The sequence below is a fragment of the Argentina anserina genome, chromosome 1, assembly GCF_933775445.1.
Source record: "Argentina anserina chromosome 1, drPotAnse1.1, whole genome shotgun sequence".
Taxonomy (NCBI): domain Eukaryota; kingdom Viridiplantae; phylum Streptophyta; class Magnoliopsida; order Rosales; family Rosaceae; genus Argentina; species Argentina anserina.
The window spans coordinates 2,510,805-2,525,396 of NC_065872.1; the positions used below are offsets into that span (position 1 = coordinate 2,510,805).

The 14,592-nt window shown below is 38.0% G+C and overlaps 3 protein-coding genes across 6 annotated transcripts; all 3 read right to left on the reverse strand.

Annotated features, from left to right (window-relative positions):
• Window positions 1-91: 91 nt before the first annotated feature.
• LOC126798658 (casein kinase 1-like protein 3) lies at window positions 92-3,948 on the reverse strand. 4 transcript variants are annotated; one of them, XM_050525681.1, is made up of 15 exons: window positions 3,712-3,947; window positions 3,575-3,615; window positions 3,383-3,452; window positions 3,106-3,254; window positions 2,855-2,950; window positions 2,680-2,750; window positions 2,431-2,492; window positions 2,285-2,348; window positions 1,993-2,077; window positions 1,762-1,888; window positions 1,553-1,654; window positions 1,405-1,458; window positions 1,033-1,169; window positions 709-893; window positions 92-615 (listed from the first exon to the last, which is right to left on the reverse strand). In XM_050525681.1, exons 1-14 carry the CDS (start codon window positions 3,785-3,787, stop codon window positions 717-719), a joined length of 1,311 nt encoding a protein of 436 aa, XP_050381638.1. In that variant the 5' UTR covers window positions 3,788-3,947; the 3' UTR covers window positions 92-615; window positions 709-716. The 4 variants fall into 4 exon arrangements, with proteins under 4 accessions (XP_050381638.1, XP_050381629.1, XP_050381646.1 ...); XM_050525672.1 differs by having other exon boundaries at window positions 92-609; window positions 3,712-3,946; XM_050525689.1 differs by having other exon boundaries at window positions 92-609; window positions 1,405-1,462; window positions 1,578-1,654; window positions 3,712-3,944.
• An 811-nt stretch (window positions 3,949-4,759) lies between these two features.
• Window positions 4,760-7,612, reverse strand: LOC126791515 (probable RNA methyltransferase At5g51130). The gene is made up of 8 exons (XM_050517977.1): window positions 7,354-7,612; window positions 6,994-7,108; window positions 6,771-6,818; window positions 6,410-6,683; window positions 5,783-5,870; window positions 5,556-5,621; window positions 5,352-5,420; window positions 4,760-5,255 (listed from the first exon to the last, which is right to left on the reverse strand). The coding sequence occupies exons 1-8, from the start codon at window positions 7,516-7,518 to the stop codon at window positions 5,166-5,168; spliced, it is 915 nt and encodes a 304-aa protein (XP_050373934.1). The 5' UTR covers window positions 7,519-7,612; the 3' UTR covers window positions 4,760-5,165.
• A 334-nt stretch (window positions 7,613-7,946) lies between these two features.
• Window positions 7,947-11,010, reverse strand: LOC126798129 (probable lactoylglutathione lyase, chloroplastic). Its single transcript, XM_050525013.1, has 9 exons — window positions 10,756-11,010; window positions 10,276-10,480; window positions 10,040-10,164; window positions 9,824-9,888; window positions 9,489-9,701; window positions 9,319-9,366; window positions 8,819-8,926; window positions 8,461-8,601; window positions 7,947-8,241 (listed from the first exon to the last, which is right to left on the reverse strand). The coding sequence occupies exons 1-9, from the start codon at window positions 10,898-10,900 to the stop codon at window positions 8,200-8,202; spliced, it is 1,092 nt and encodes a 363-aa protein (XP_050380970.1). The 5' UTR covers window positions 10,901-11,010; the 3' UTR covers window positions 7,947-8,199.
• Window positions 11,011-14,592: the final 3,582 nt, after the last annotated feature.

Consider the following 14,592-nt stretch of genomic DNA (forward strand, 5'->3'; position numbering starts at 1 on the left):
ACTCAATGTTTCATTGTGAGATTCAAATGTTCTATTCAGCAATATGATCTCAAATTCTTCTTGGAAAATCAAAATGACAAATCCAGTGAAATAGCAGATGTCAAAAAATGTATAAAGAATGAAAGAAAACTTCCAGTTCCTACAAGTAGGATTTCAAACATAATAATCCAAACATGTTTCCTCACTCACTTTCCAAATCCACACTTTAACAAAGAACATTATAAAGGAAGCCAATCAGGCCTGATACTCATTCAGGAGGTATATCTACTATTACAATTTACAAAGGTGACTTTCAGGAATAAGCAAACTAAGAAACACAGTCTACTGCCATCAAATGGCACGGAGACAACTTATTTTACCTAATAACAAGAATGGGGATTAGTATCACACATCATTCATGTTAAGGAAAACTTTAATACAAGATTTGCTTCGTCACTTATGGGATCTATGAACACCATGAAATCCAATATTTGGATTTTCAGCATTTTGTAACAGGCACCACATATTTAGTCACCTTACGGAAAATAATGTGAGCTTGCACAAACCAAGGAACTGATATTCAGTCTACACACGGCTGCATCACCACAAGCTTCCTATATCACCATATACCTGCAGCTTCAAAGGAGTAAAGCTAGAATCTTTTAGAGATGATCTGTTGCTATTACACAGTGAAGAGTAAGTAAGCATCCAACCAACCAAAGAAAATACCATGTAGATCACTTGGCTGAAGACATGCGCTGCAGTGATTGAATCCAGCTACCCGAAGGACCTACTTTATTGCCATGTCCATGACTCGTGTTTGCAGTTTCAGCAGGCAAAAGAGGTTTGGAGTGATTCCTTCTAGAGGGGCCAGCAAATGACGTAGACGGAGGTGTGTATGATTCAGGTGCAATCTATAGAAGGAAATTTTGCCCAAAGTTTATAAATTTGAACTCTGGCAGTTTAACAACAAAATAATATACGAGAGCAATGGATACTCATAGTAAAAAGAAAATCATTTTTCTAGGTAATTATTAAACAATAGTGACTCACATTCTTTTCAAGAGGATTATCATAATTTAAGTTCCTGCTCGTTGGTGGCTTAAATTGCATCCGGACTCCAGGACCAGTGGAAATTCTTGAGTTAATACGATCTGTCACCTCAGATGGATAAGCAGCACTAGCACCTCCTGCCAATAAGTTTAGAAGAAATTTGTCATTTCTAAGCAATTGCTTCTCACAGTCTCACTCATAAATTATTACTAGCTCTATGAGAAGACATCTGTTATTAAACACCAATTATGATATAAGTGTGACGATAAGAGAAGTTCATGCATTGTCTAATTATCATATGTGTCGTTAACATCTATCATCAAACTTGAGAAATCAGTTATCTGAGTTGTTGGTTCATCAGCAAGTTCTAACCTTGGTGAGTATCTACATTCATTGGCATTGCACGAATGTTGCTTCCCCCAGGAACTGGCTGAAACATGTGGATGTTCAAATCAGAGGCACAAGAATAATCCCACCTTGAAACAGTGATCCATTATAAAAGAAATTCCAAGAAACTCACTGGGAAGAATGATGCTTATCGGTACCTGAGATTGAGGTCTATTCTTTTGTGATTGTTGGTACTTTATGATTGTCCAATCAAATATGTAATCAAATTCATATCCTGCCATTTTCCGAAAACATGAGCAATCAGAGAAACATGAACTACAAGCCAAGAGGGAGAGGATGTTGCAGTATGCAATGTCAGTTATGTAAGAATTTGAACCATACCTTCACGAGTAAACAAGTCTCGGAACAGACGTTTCAAGAATCCATAATCAGGTCGCTGATCAAATGTCAGCGAGTGACAGTAATGGAAGTATGATGCAAACTCCACTGGATGAGACTTGCATAAAACCTTTAGAAAAACAGAAGTCAGTCTATTTGACACCATATATAATTGACATTGCATACTAAAAAGTAGGTCTGTAAGAACTCATAACAGGAATCACCGAAAGATACCTCAATAGGGGTTGATAACTTCTTTTCACAAATTTTGTCATACTTTTGCTTTTTAGTGGCAGCTTTTAAACCCTGCCATGGAAGGCTACAAGCAGAAAAAGGATCATTAGTATACAATATCAAATCACCATCAAATGGAAAAGAAATTCACATAACATCTTGTTTCATAAAGATTTTCTGATGTATACTTGACAACTTTATAAGTAATTTAGACATCCATTTGTAATTACTACCCCCAGAGGAGAACACTATTATTTTGAGCAGTGGAACAAAACAACAAAAGAATTTGTACCTTCCTCTCAGAAAATACAGGAGAACATATCCAAGAGACTCCAAGTCATCCCTCCGGCTTTGCTCTAAGACGGGTACCAACAAGGCACTTGAGTAACTTACTAACTTATGTTTTCAAGATCGTAAGGTTCAATATCATTAGCTTACCAATTCCAAGATGAGTGTTGCAGCTGGCATAACGCGCAGTTCCTGTAAGGTTTTTATTCTCTCTGCATAAAGCAAAGGTTAACAATGAGAAGATATATCAATATAATACTAAAAGGTTGAGGCTTTGCACTCCAACTCTTCCTCATACTTGCTAGCAAAGGAGAAAACTTATGAGAGAGAGAGAGAGAGAGAGAGAGAGAGAGAGAGAGATGTGCTTCTAATTTCAACCCAGTGAACATGATATTTTACCTATAAGGGATGTGACGATTGGTGGTGGAGTCCCGATATCTTTTTGCAAGCCCAAAATCAATTATGTAAACCTGACATGCAAATAGAAAGGTCAAACCAAGAATAAAAAAGGCTGAAAGAACCATTGAGACACTTTCTCATAGGAATAAAAACTAGAAAGCGGATGCATCATCACCTGATTTGCTTTTCGACCAAGACCCATAAGAAAGTTATCAGGCTTTATATCTCTATGCAGAAAACCTTTTGAGTGCACAAACTCTATCCTTGTAATCTGGTCATAAGACAAAATCACAACATTGTTAACGGAAATGCAACCCCAGTACACAACAGAACAAAGAAACTAATGATATCGGAATTCATGTGACAATTTATGAGCTGAAGGTAAACTCCAATTAAAGACCATCGAAATATAACAACCGCGATTACCATTTGATCAGCTAACAGCAACACACTCTTGAGTGAAAACTTTCGCCCGCAATACACAAACAAATCCTCAAGACTCGGTCCCAGCAAATCTAGAACCAGCACATTGTCCTCGCCGTCTATTCCCGACCACTTGATGCTCGGAATTCCACCTAAAACAAGTTACAAAAACCAACTCAACACACTCCGATCTTCATAACCTATCCACCAAATCAAAAATTTCAACAGTCTATATATATATATATATATATTCATATCTCACAATATAACCATCACATACTTCCTCCTTGAAGCGTGTGGTATAGTTTGGCCTCGTAAAGCAATTGCGGATGCTTCGTCTTACTGTTCTCCTGCACAACACCACAAATCAAACTCAACTCCATTACTAAAGATCAATATTTTTATTAAAAATAAAATTTCAAATGGATGGTCAGCTGATGAAATGAAGTTCGAAATCGGCAGAAGAGCTTACGATCTTAACGGCGACGATCTCGAAGGTATCGACATGAGTAGCTGCAATATGGAAAATTTGAATAGTGACGTAGAATCAATGACTGTTGACCGATCAGAGTTGGGAATCCAACTTCTGAATTACAGCAGTAGACTCACCTAGGAAGATTTCACCGAATGATCCGCTGCCGATCTTGCGGCCAAGCTTGTACTTGCCGCCGACGATCCGCTCCATGCCCGAATTCGACCCGATTCGGGTCGATCAAATCACACAATAATCGGACCTTTGGTTGTCGACTTCAACCTAAAATCCGAGGATTGAGAGATTTTTATTTTTTATTTTTGAAAAAAAAAATATTTTTTTATTTTCTTTGTTGAAGCTGGAAAATCTGAAGCCGCAGACAGGAAGAGGGAGCTGGGCAGCGAGGGACACTGAGATGGTATCCGGAGAGGGAAACTAGAGGGGTAGTTTTGTAATCTCGAGGCTGGAGGAGACTATCATCCGAGATTTGTGTTGTAACGTATAACGGGGGGTTTAGAGAGTTAGTTTGGCGGGGTGGTGGGCGGGAGGGTCCGTCAGGTCTCCACGTCATTTGTGCCGTCTTGTTTTGAGACTAGCTAATGCGGAATTGCGGCCCATGGCAACTAGGGTCGTTTGTTATATGCGGCGCGTTACATGAAGTCCATTAAATCTTATTATTTAGAGGAAAAAGACGGTGTAACAAGGTTTTTCTATGTGAATATGTTTCAACATTTTATTATTATCAAAGATTACGTCATTTACTTAGGAGGGGAAGGTCAAGCGGCACCTGAGTTGAGGCTTGAGGGTGTTGTACGTTGAGGCTGTTGAGGGTAAAGTAAAAAGTACCAAGTTACAAGGAGTTGAAGAGAGAGATTTAAATGGGCGCGGGAGATAGGGGAATGTTGGTGATATGATCTCAGGCGCCATTTCCGTTATGTTTTATGGTCCACGTCAAGATCGACGCTCCACGACCTGCAATCATAGAGTGATGAGGTTTACTATGCTGCCCCTGATAATAAGTTAAATGGCGTCTGAGGTTTGAAATGAGGTGGCGTGATTTGATTGGCGGCGGGAATGTACGCGGATATTGAAATTCCATAGATTAGGTGATGTTGTCACCATTTTATTATTATGATCACACCAAACAAAATACCTAAATAAAAAAGATTAAAAGAACCATCATGCTCATCACTTCATATAAGATTTCTGGTAAAAGTAGAGAAGAATTGGGTTTCTTGTTCTAGGTATGGATGACGAAATCATGAAACATACACATTTTGTGGCAAGGTAAAAAACTTTGGTGATTGACATTTACAGCTAGGAGCAAATATACGGTTGGGATAGCAAATTGACTAAATTCCAATTGCCTGTATAATATATGACAAAAGCCCAACCTCAAAGCTGTGCAGAAACAACAAAATCATGAATAGAATTGATACCAAAATGGAATGCAGCAGTCAACATTCACATCCCCTTGATGCTTTTCAAGGGTTTGCTGATTTCCTTGTTCATTCACCAAAAATGCATCTCTGGAGCTTCATTGTCTCAGTAAAAGTTGATGAGCATGTAAAGTTCCCTACTCCTGTGCGGATCATTTATGGAACACTAGAATTGGTCTGTCGAATCCAGATTTGCTGCCCGTCACACTAGAAGTGATGTCTTCCACTGTTCTGAATCCAATCTTTAATCATGCAGATATTCCAATAGTTAGAACAACAATGCCCAATATGGCAAACAAATCCAAATATGAATGACAATAACAATGTAAGTGACATACCTTATCCAGGAGTATATCCTGAAACATCTCAGGATAGAATATAAGATTATGATAATTGGTTTTTGTTGTCTGCAGTGTGAGACAAAAAAATGCTTTACCCCAAAAACAAGAGACAAAAAGGACGTTCAGACTTGAAAGGCTTGAAGAGAGTTATAATAGCTTGGTACAGAATTGCTTCTTTAAAACTCAGGAGGAAAAGATTACCTCCGAAACTCTACGATTCTTATCATAAGACTTCCAGGGTTGAGGTTCCAACACAAGAATGCCACCCTGCCCAAAAGGATAAGAATTACTCAACTTTTTCCTTATATCAGCATGTGATCTAGAAATCAAGACGCTTTTGGCTATAACTGCATGGTTATAAAGCAGACACAAAAAACAAAAGGAAAATTGAAATGGATGCATATCAAAAAGAATAGACATAAAATTACCGGACGAAGTAGTTTCCATATCTTTGTAAATAGTGTAAGCAAACCACTATCACCCCAATTCAGATGAATCCATTTTGTCACGCTCAAACTGTCAGGAGACAAATATTAGCAAACAAAGAAACACAATAAGGCTAAGAAACATTGAGAACTAGCGAATTAAGTTTGTAGAAAATGATATGGCATGACAATATACACACAATTACTACTCTAAGCTACAAGAATGGATCAACTCACATTTCCACTAGTATAATAAAAATTGGTTCTTGATATAGGTTTGTAAAGCCAGTACACAACAAGATCTCCTTTCTCGAGACTGCTACAGAGAGTATCTGTGGATATATAAGTGGTAACAACTTATAGTTTAGAAAATTCGATATCGCAAAACTTAATGGTGTTCTGAGACCTACATATTTGGAGCTGCATTCCCTAAGAGCCATTTATCCATAGTTTAAAGTCTTCTTATTAGGCATTCCTATAACATTTAGGATAAGAGAACCATCGCACCTTTTCTTGTACATATAATTGAAATGTTGAATGCAACAGATCAGGTAAAGTTCCAACATTGAATGGTATTTCTTTATAGGAACAAATTCTGACAAGAGATTAGCAAAAATCAGAGGATCATACCACAGAATGGTGTCATACTGCTTATTTGGTGAATCTCGACTGTTAACAAAATCTTCTTTTCGGAAAGAGACTATGTCAGATAGATTTATCTCTTCTGAAGGGCAGTTCCTTGGGCTACCATCCTTTGTTACTTCACTTGCTGAACCTTCAATGCTGCAATCTGACCCATTTGCACTCTCACCAACCTCCAACTTGGAAGAATCTCCCCGTGTCTTTTTAGCTTTCTTCATTATCATAAGTTTTTGGAGGTGCCAGTATGCATCCTGAACTCGGTCTGAAACGAAAGCGGACAACAAATGCAACATCAGTGCATCCTATATCTCTTCATATACAAATAGAAACTTCTGAATTGGAAACTCACCAGGGTCAATGTCAACTCCGAGAATGCTCCGGCAGCAAAAGTTTTTGGCTGCAAATTAGTACAACTGATAAAGAATTATTCACACCCACACTAGAACCATATACATTAAGATTAAAAATATCCTCCCGTAGCTAAAACTGTCTTAAGAAGAGAAAATGTATAATAAACATAGCTAATCCACTCCCAACACACAACGATGATCATTATAAGTAAGAATTCGTACCGATTTGAATAGTCATAATCCCAGCATTGCAGCCAATGTCGAGACAGTCCTTGCCTTGAAACCATTCCTTCTTGAAAACCTTCAATCTAGGATCCTCCTCCGTATCTTGACCAATCTAAAACACCAGACAACAGCATGTAAGATTACACACCCACCCAACAAACTTCCCTTAGTTTCAAATTAGACCAACCTGGCTTCAATCTAACTCCCTTACCCAACCACACACTAATCAACCACAACATAACATATTCCCTAAACAAATAAGCTTTCATTGAATCGCCTAACCTCTCTGAGCAGCAGAAACACAATAATTGAAAATTAAATAAAAAATAAAAAAGGTGGGGGAGTATTGGGAATTACGCGATAGCCGTAGTAGGCTCTGTAGTTGCCGTAAGGGAAGACCTGCTTGCGTTTTTTGTTTTTTTGCTGTTCCTCCTCTGGATGGTGATCAGGTTGTTCGGTCTTCTTCTTCTTCTTCTTCTTCTTCTTCTCTTTATTCTGATTCTGTTTCTCTGTGGTGCTCATGGCTTGGGCTCGCTCGCTCTTTTATGTCTTTTTGCGGGAACTCAGAAGCTCTCAGTGGTTTTGCTCGTGCGCCATTCTACACTGTGAAATGGTGTTTGAGTTACGCTAGGGTTTATGGACACGCTTGGCTTTGGTTTTTCTTCTTTCTTTTTTAATTTGAATTTCGGGGTAATTTGTTAACACAGATCATGGTCATAAACGAATATGTTTACAGTTTACCTGATCAGAGTAAAAATCAGGTCTCTCTCATCTTCGGTGATGATAAAAACTCAAAATCTCGATCATGTCACGTACGAGATGAACAGTAGTAAAATATACTTTTCATGCTCGATAGCAGATTATTTATTTAATATTTATTACTTACTCTGGGAATTAGTACATCCATGAAAATCTTTGGCTTTGCTGAACTAACAATTTATCCACTTCACTTATCACAGAAACAGATCAATTGAACCCCAGCAAATAATTACAATGAATGAAAAAAAAACATAGTAATAACATTATCTTCAAACTTGAACTATAAGGCTGGAAAACTAATTATGAGATAATTATTTGTTACACTGGTTATTCGATTATAATTTATCTACAAAAGGGGATTTAATTTAATACATTCTATGGGAGAATAGCTTTAGGCCGCACTTTCAACATCAATGACACAATCTTGGTATAACCCTCTCTCACTCACTCCAATTCCTTTAGGAAATCAACATTATCCACGAAAACCTGCGAAATGAGAAATATATGCATCAGACCTGGTAAATCAAGCAGGGCAACAAGCACCAAATTCTGTAATCTAAGCATCTACGTTGTACAGCCTTTACTGCATTGTGTCAAGGAAGTTTACTCGTGAGCGGCCAATATTTTACTGATACTTGACAAGTATAGTGAAAGTCAATCAAGTACAGTATAACTAATAAAAACCAAGAAAGGCATGAACCGTACCGACTTCCAACCATCAGGGTCCAAGCAAGCCGTGATCTTTGTGTTAATACCAGGTAATGGCCCAGGTTCCCGAGTAATCTTGCCTCCGCAGAGTTTAATTGCTTCAGCAGTTTTATAGACATCATCTGTCCCTACCGCTATCTGTTCACAATCATAATATCACTCCAGAATATTAGCACACAATAAGAGTACACAAAACCACGTATATAATTGTTCATGGAGTATAACAAGCAGCAACACCAGATAACAAAAAAGTAACCCAACTATAACATGCAAGCCAATAATAAATCACACGTGAGAACAGCAATATCTTGTTCCATTGTTCGTAACAGATTCAAGGACAGAGTCTGGGTTCTACCTGAGCATAAGCATTTCCTTTGTAGTATTCAGTGACCCCATAGTTGTACGTCAACTCCAGAACACAATTTTTATCTTCAGGGCCATAACCGAGCATTGCTATCGTGTACTAGAAGTAACGAGCAGAAGATTATCATTAAGGTATAATCATCAAAGTTCATAAGCAATGATGACTCTTCCAGACTTCCCCAAAACATATTTCACAAAATTACAAGCATAAATACAGTAGTAGCCATGGGAGGCTGTCAATTTGATGACAATCTCAAATTTGTAAAACTGTTGGCTGCAGATAATTCTCTCATTCTCTCTTCACGTTATAAGCAAGTACTCATTTAAATCTCATAGAAGAACTTTCAATGAAGGTAGCATCATAAAGCAGGCTTTCTCATCTAGATTGTGATTTGCCAAAGACTAGATCGTGATTTTAACAAGTCTTTCACAAATTCAGAGTACAAAGGGCAATATGTTGATTTAGCCATTTAGGGGGGGAATGTAACTTACCTTGTACTCTGGATTATCTCTCTTGCGAAGAAGCTCCATGCCAAAAGCCTAGATAGCAGAAAGAAAAATAAGTAATGTGATGTAAAAAGTGACTCCAAAACAAATTATCAGATTATCAGGAGATGCAGCGGATACAAAAGCAAAATATATTCTGCCCAAACAATTCTTACCTTCTCATAAAAAGCTATGGAACGATCAAGATCACCTACACGAAGCATAACTTGACACAAGGGCTCAGGTGTAGGCCCTCTTTCCAATAGCTCAAATTTATAACCATCGGGATCTTCAACAAAAGCAATTACTGTGTTTCCACCTTTCACTGGACCAGGTTCTCGGGTTACCTTTCCTCCCTTAGCTTTTACAAGTTCCACAGTCTTAGCAACCTAACAACACAAACACATATATTATGTCCTAGAAGGTCACCCACTAAGAAGAATCCAGAACAGTGCAAAGACAGTAATAGAAACACCAATAGTCTATATAAGAATCAGATATAGGGGCTCACATCCTCAACAGCAATGCCAAAATGACCAAATGCAGTTCCAATATCATACTTGTCTACCCCATAATCTGAAAGTTTCAAAAATTGAAAATAGACGTAAAAACTCTGTAACAGGACAAGCGCTTATCGAAGAAATTCACAAGCAGGTCTTCTTAAGCTCCAATGCCCCAGAATTCAGAATTCCAGTAAAGGTAATGGAAATGGTTAAAGATTGCTTACTGTAAGTGAGTTCAATGACGAAATGGGTATCCTCTGGCCCATATCCAAGAAAAGCATTCGTATATCTTTCATCCGGCATGTCACGTTTCCGCAGCAATTTCATTCCCAAGCACTCAGTGTAGAATCTGCAGCCAAAACAAAAATCCAAATCAAATTCTGTCTCCTCCTTTCATAAACACACATACAAGCCGATGCACAAAACTCCACGCTGCATTGAAGATATCAGAAACACATACTTTATAGTCCTGTCCAAATCCCCGACGCGGTATACGACATGGAGAAGCCTTCGTTTATCCTCCTTGACCCACTCTAGCACATTCTCCGGCGAAGCAGTTGTACTCGCTTGTGCTGCATTCCCACAAGCAACCACTCCCATGGCTTTACCATCACTCCTCAACATCTTCGAGGCTTTAAAACCAAACGACTGCGACTGCGACACAGCTGTTAACACAAATTCCAATTCATCAACCACCTCCATAGCCACAACAACCATCCCATACCACACAATCCACACACATTGCTATAATCATAATTCCGCTAATAACTTTAATGATATCTGATGATCTAAACCACTAAAATCTAAGCTCTAAGCTCGAAAACTATCATCAACTACTGCCTCACTAATACAAAACTCCATCACTAAAATCAAATCCAAATTGTTTGAATCCAGCTCCTACATAGATTTAGGGTTTAAGAGAGAGAGAAAGCGAGCTTACCGCTGCCGAGGTGGAAGAAGGAGAGCCTGCGCGGCGGAGCGAAGGCGGCGAGGGAGAGGCCGGAGGGGCGGGAAGCTCCGGCGAACCTGAAGGTGGAGAGGGAGGGGCGGATGGAGGACGCGGCCTTGGGGATTATCCTCACCATGTCTCTCTGAGCCTGAGAGGCTGTGAGTGACTGGAGTGCTGCCTCTGCAATTTTTGTCCTTTTGTGAGATGAGAAGAAGGGGAATAAGAATTTAGATTTGAGTGGAATCAGAGGAACAAGGACGATTGAGTATTCGATTCGATGGTGGACGATTTAGATATTCTCAGACACAAGATGCGGTTTGAATTTTTGGGTTACTGGGCCCCCGGCCCAATATAGGAGGAAATTCTCAGCAACGGAATCGGGAGAAGTTGGGCCCGTGACCCAAATATTACAAGGTTGCATTAATTTTTGTGCTCAGCTGGAGGGGCGTGACAGACTGACACTGTTTTGTTTCTTGATTTGGGACTTAGTTTGTGGTCCATGTCCGAATCCAAGAGCATCAAATTTGCCAAACCATGAATAGACCAAGAAGGTTTCAGCACAATGTGTTTATGTAATATCCTGATTTTTAAAGTATGTCAACTTCTTTTTTCTTTTTCTTTTTGGAGAAATAGAAATTAGAGATTGCCACGAGTTCGTCATATTTTTTGGTGAATTTTTCAGATTTTTGAGTTTTTTTTACGATATTTTGAAGTTTATCATAAAAGCGAAATTTTTCAGTGCTAACTTAGTACCATATGACAATGTCTAATGATCATCATTTCCAATTATAATTTTACACGTGAGATTTAATTAAAAATATATATATATATATATCAACTATAGGTTAAGAAGACCATTATGTGTCCTGTGAGGATCACTAAATTGAAGGATAACTAATGAGAATGAATTATGCGATGTGACGCATTGTTGTAAACTATGTGTATATGATATATTATTTTTATAACGTGAGTAAAATTATATGACTTTGCTAACATATTACATTACTCATGCACTAAGTGCTTGGTTTTGCTCACCCACCTATTTATACACTCTTTTGTAGATAAGTGTAGAATTTGTTGAGTTAGGAAATGATATGACAAGCATAGAGTGAATAGCCTAGAAAGAAATTGTTTTTTATTTATATTTATATTCCATACTTTAACATAAAGTCGCTCCTCGGGACCGCCAACCGGCGGGACAATTTAGGTCTTAAGTTTCCACACCGGTTTAATTCGGTTCAATTATGGTTCCGATTGAAGCCTGAAGCAAACCTGAGTTGGACTGTTTTAAGCTTGCTAGGTTTTATATACTTCTAACCATGCTTACTTCACTGCCACATGGAGGTTGAGGAGAAAAAAACAAATCCAACACCACCGACGGCGCTCAATTTCACCACCGTGCATATGAGAAACTATCAAATTGTGGAATTGGTTAGGTCGGGAACGTAAATTGTAAGAGTTAGTTAAGTTTTTAATTTTGTTTAAATGATCTTGTGTACAACTAAGTTAAATATAAATTAACTTCAATAGTATGGCCGATATTCCATATGATAGCTGATCAAACCATGAAAAAGAAAATTAAACATTTCTTCTAGTGACTTGTACAATATAATTAATATATAATGTAATATGTATTTATATTGTTAATTACTAACCGAGTGAACATGCTCGATATTTATGATCAAGAAAGAAAAACATGCTCCAATAAGTTGTGTACTTACGGATAGATAGATAACAGTTCAGATAATTGCGAAAAAATACCGCGAGAATTGGAAGAGAGACGTCCGACAATGAAGAAATTTCAAATAACAAAATGAATAGACTTGTGGCTCAACCGAAATATTCCTTTGACGGAACATAGGGTACTGTCAAGTTAGGGTTTTGGGTCCTAACTTCATTGGCATATTGCTGCAGTCTAGTATTTCATAATAATGGAGTCATGGAGGTCCCTCTCCCTTTTCTAGTCATTCATGAAAGGCAATAAGCTAGGGTCCAAATTAAACCGGCCAAGTTAAAAGTAATAGAAAGGGTCACAGAATTGAAGGCCGGCTAACCCATCCATATGCTATGTGCATGATTGCGTACAGTGTTTATCTCCGATTGGCTCAAATGGCTACCCGACTGATTCGCGACGGTGGCTATAAAAGTCGGCACGGTATGGACTGTGGGGTTGGCATGTCTCCAGAAAAGCCATGTTTAATTTGTAAAGCTGATGTGACTTCATTGCGGAAAGAAATGAGAGTTTGAGACCTGGCAGCAGGCCAACGAGTCACGGCTCTGATCACCTCAGCCTCATCAAGTAATTGGCCAGTCATGCACGGCGGCCCTCCACCACCTTCCTATCCACGGAGTGGTCGCAATTCGCTAGTCCGATCGTACGCGTGTCGTATTATGCGCAACCCTGTTGTTTTACATCAGTTATTGTTTGCGATGTATCATCCGATACGTTAACGTCTCAATCGTAACCACTCATGTACTCTAATTCTATGAGATTATGAAACCAAATTCAATCCTATTTTCTTTATTGAAAAAAGAAGTTACTCTTGATTGGGATATTAGTGGGAAATGAGAACGATCAATGGTAGCAAAATTTTGGTCATACAATCACACATAACACTAATAATATGCAAACCACTTGGTTATAAGCTCATTCATTCATTTGGTACTTATCGCATATTCCCATTTCTTTATTTAGAAAGGGGGGTATCGGCTTAAAACAACGACACATTGCCTTTTTCTGGGAAGAGAATGATCATGCATGCTCATGTTATAAAAGTTCTCTATTTGTTTATGTCTTTTCTTTGCTATCATAGCTGTTCGTGAAGTTCTAAAAGTTTAAAGCAAGGCTGTGGAAGGAAAACGTGTGTGTTTAAGACCCAGAAAGGGGAAAAAGATTAGGAAGCAAAGCTATAAAATTGATCAAGATCGATATCCCTTTCAGGTGAGGAAAAAGACCACTATAGGGAAAGTAATGCGATTATGAGTGAAGGTGGGTGGCTTATCTCGTTTGTGTTAGAAGATGAAACAGTCATGCACGCACTCTCTTATAAAGCTAAGGTAATTGAATTATTGCATGGAAAGGAAAAAACAGAAGAAGAGGTCAGTAAGAGGATGACATAGGGTCGTTATTATGCGAGTAGATAAGATCGCTCAAAATGTTGTTAGTTTTACATAGGATGTAACTATGCATGTAAATTAAAGCTAAAGATAAATTGGATAGCACCAATACATATAACAACTACGTACGTTGAGTGAAGAAGTAGGCGACTTAGTTTTACAACTCATGATCGATCAATCTATATATAGTTCATGCAAGATTGAGTCATCAACCCACAATATTCTATTATATTTGTTGGTCAAATGGGAACCCCGTTAATCTAATCAGTTCACACCATAGACTAGGAACAATTACATTGATTGAAATTCAAGAGTTATGCATTAGTCTCTCAACATATTTTAGTTTGTTCGAATTGAAATATCTACTTTTTTTAGTTTCTATTGTAATCGATCAAGTGGATATGGAAAACCGTATGTAGATAAACTATATATGATAATATATAATTTCATGCTTAGCTATGAATTTGAATTTATAGTTTGCTAACATAATGAAATCATGTGTTTTCTCTACCAACGTAGAAACAATCTCATGTTACTTTTGAAAGGAGAAATCATGTCAGACGAGCGTCAAGTCTATGATTAATTTGCATGAAACTTATTGCTAATTCTTGCATGTAAATTAACTTATTAAGAACATATTAACTTATTAAGAATATAAAAAAATGCACAACAAGTAGAATGTGTCAGATACATGGCATGTAGATACTCTCA

Excerpts from the sequence above, each read along its gene's own strand:
- LOC126798129 (XM_050525013.1), bottom strand. The coding sequence starts at position 10,900 with ATGGTGAGGATAATCCCCAAGGCCGCGTCCTCCATCCGCCCCTCCCTC. Across the intron at positions 8,927-9,318 it reads GAGATAATCCAGAGTACAAG|TACACGATAGCAATGCTCGG; the intron begins GTAAGTTACATT and ends CGTTACTTCTAG. Across the intron at positions 8,242-8,460 it reads ACCCTGATGGTTGGAAGTCG|GTTTTCGTGGATAATGTTGA; the intron begins GTACGGTTCATG and ends CTCATTTCGCAG.
- LOC126791515 (XM_050517977.1), bottom strand. The coding sequence starts at position 7,518 with ATGAGCACCACAGAGAAACAGAATCAGAATAAAGAGAAGAAGAAGAAG. Across the intron at positions 6,684-6,770 it reads CGGAGTTGACATTGACCCTG|ACCGAGTTCAGGATGCATAC; the intron begins GTGAGTTTCCAA and ends CTTTCGTTTCAG. Across the intron at positions 5,421-5,555 it reads AGAATCGTAGAGTTTCGGAG|ACAACAAAAACCAATTATCA; the intron begins GTAATCTTTTCC and ends CTCACACTGCAG.
- LOC126798658 (XM_050525681.1), bottom strand. The coding sequence starts at position 3,787 with ATGGAGCGGATCGTCGGCGGCAAGTACAAGCTTGGCCGCAAGATCGGC. Across the intron at positions 3,453-3,574 it reads AGATCGTCGCCGTTAAGATC|GAGAACAGTAAGACGAAGCA; the intron begins GTAAGCTCTTCT and ends GGTGTTGTGCAG. Across the intron at positions 2,078-2,284 it reads CTGTATTTTCTGAGAGGAAG|CCTTCCATGGCAGGGTTTAA; the intron begins GTACAAATTCTT and ends TTCTGCTTGTAG.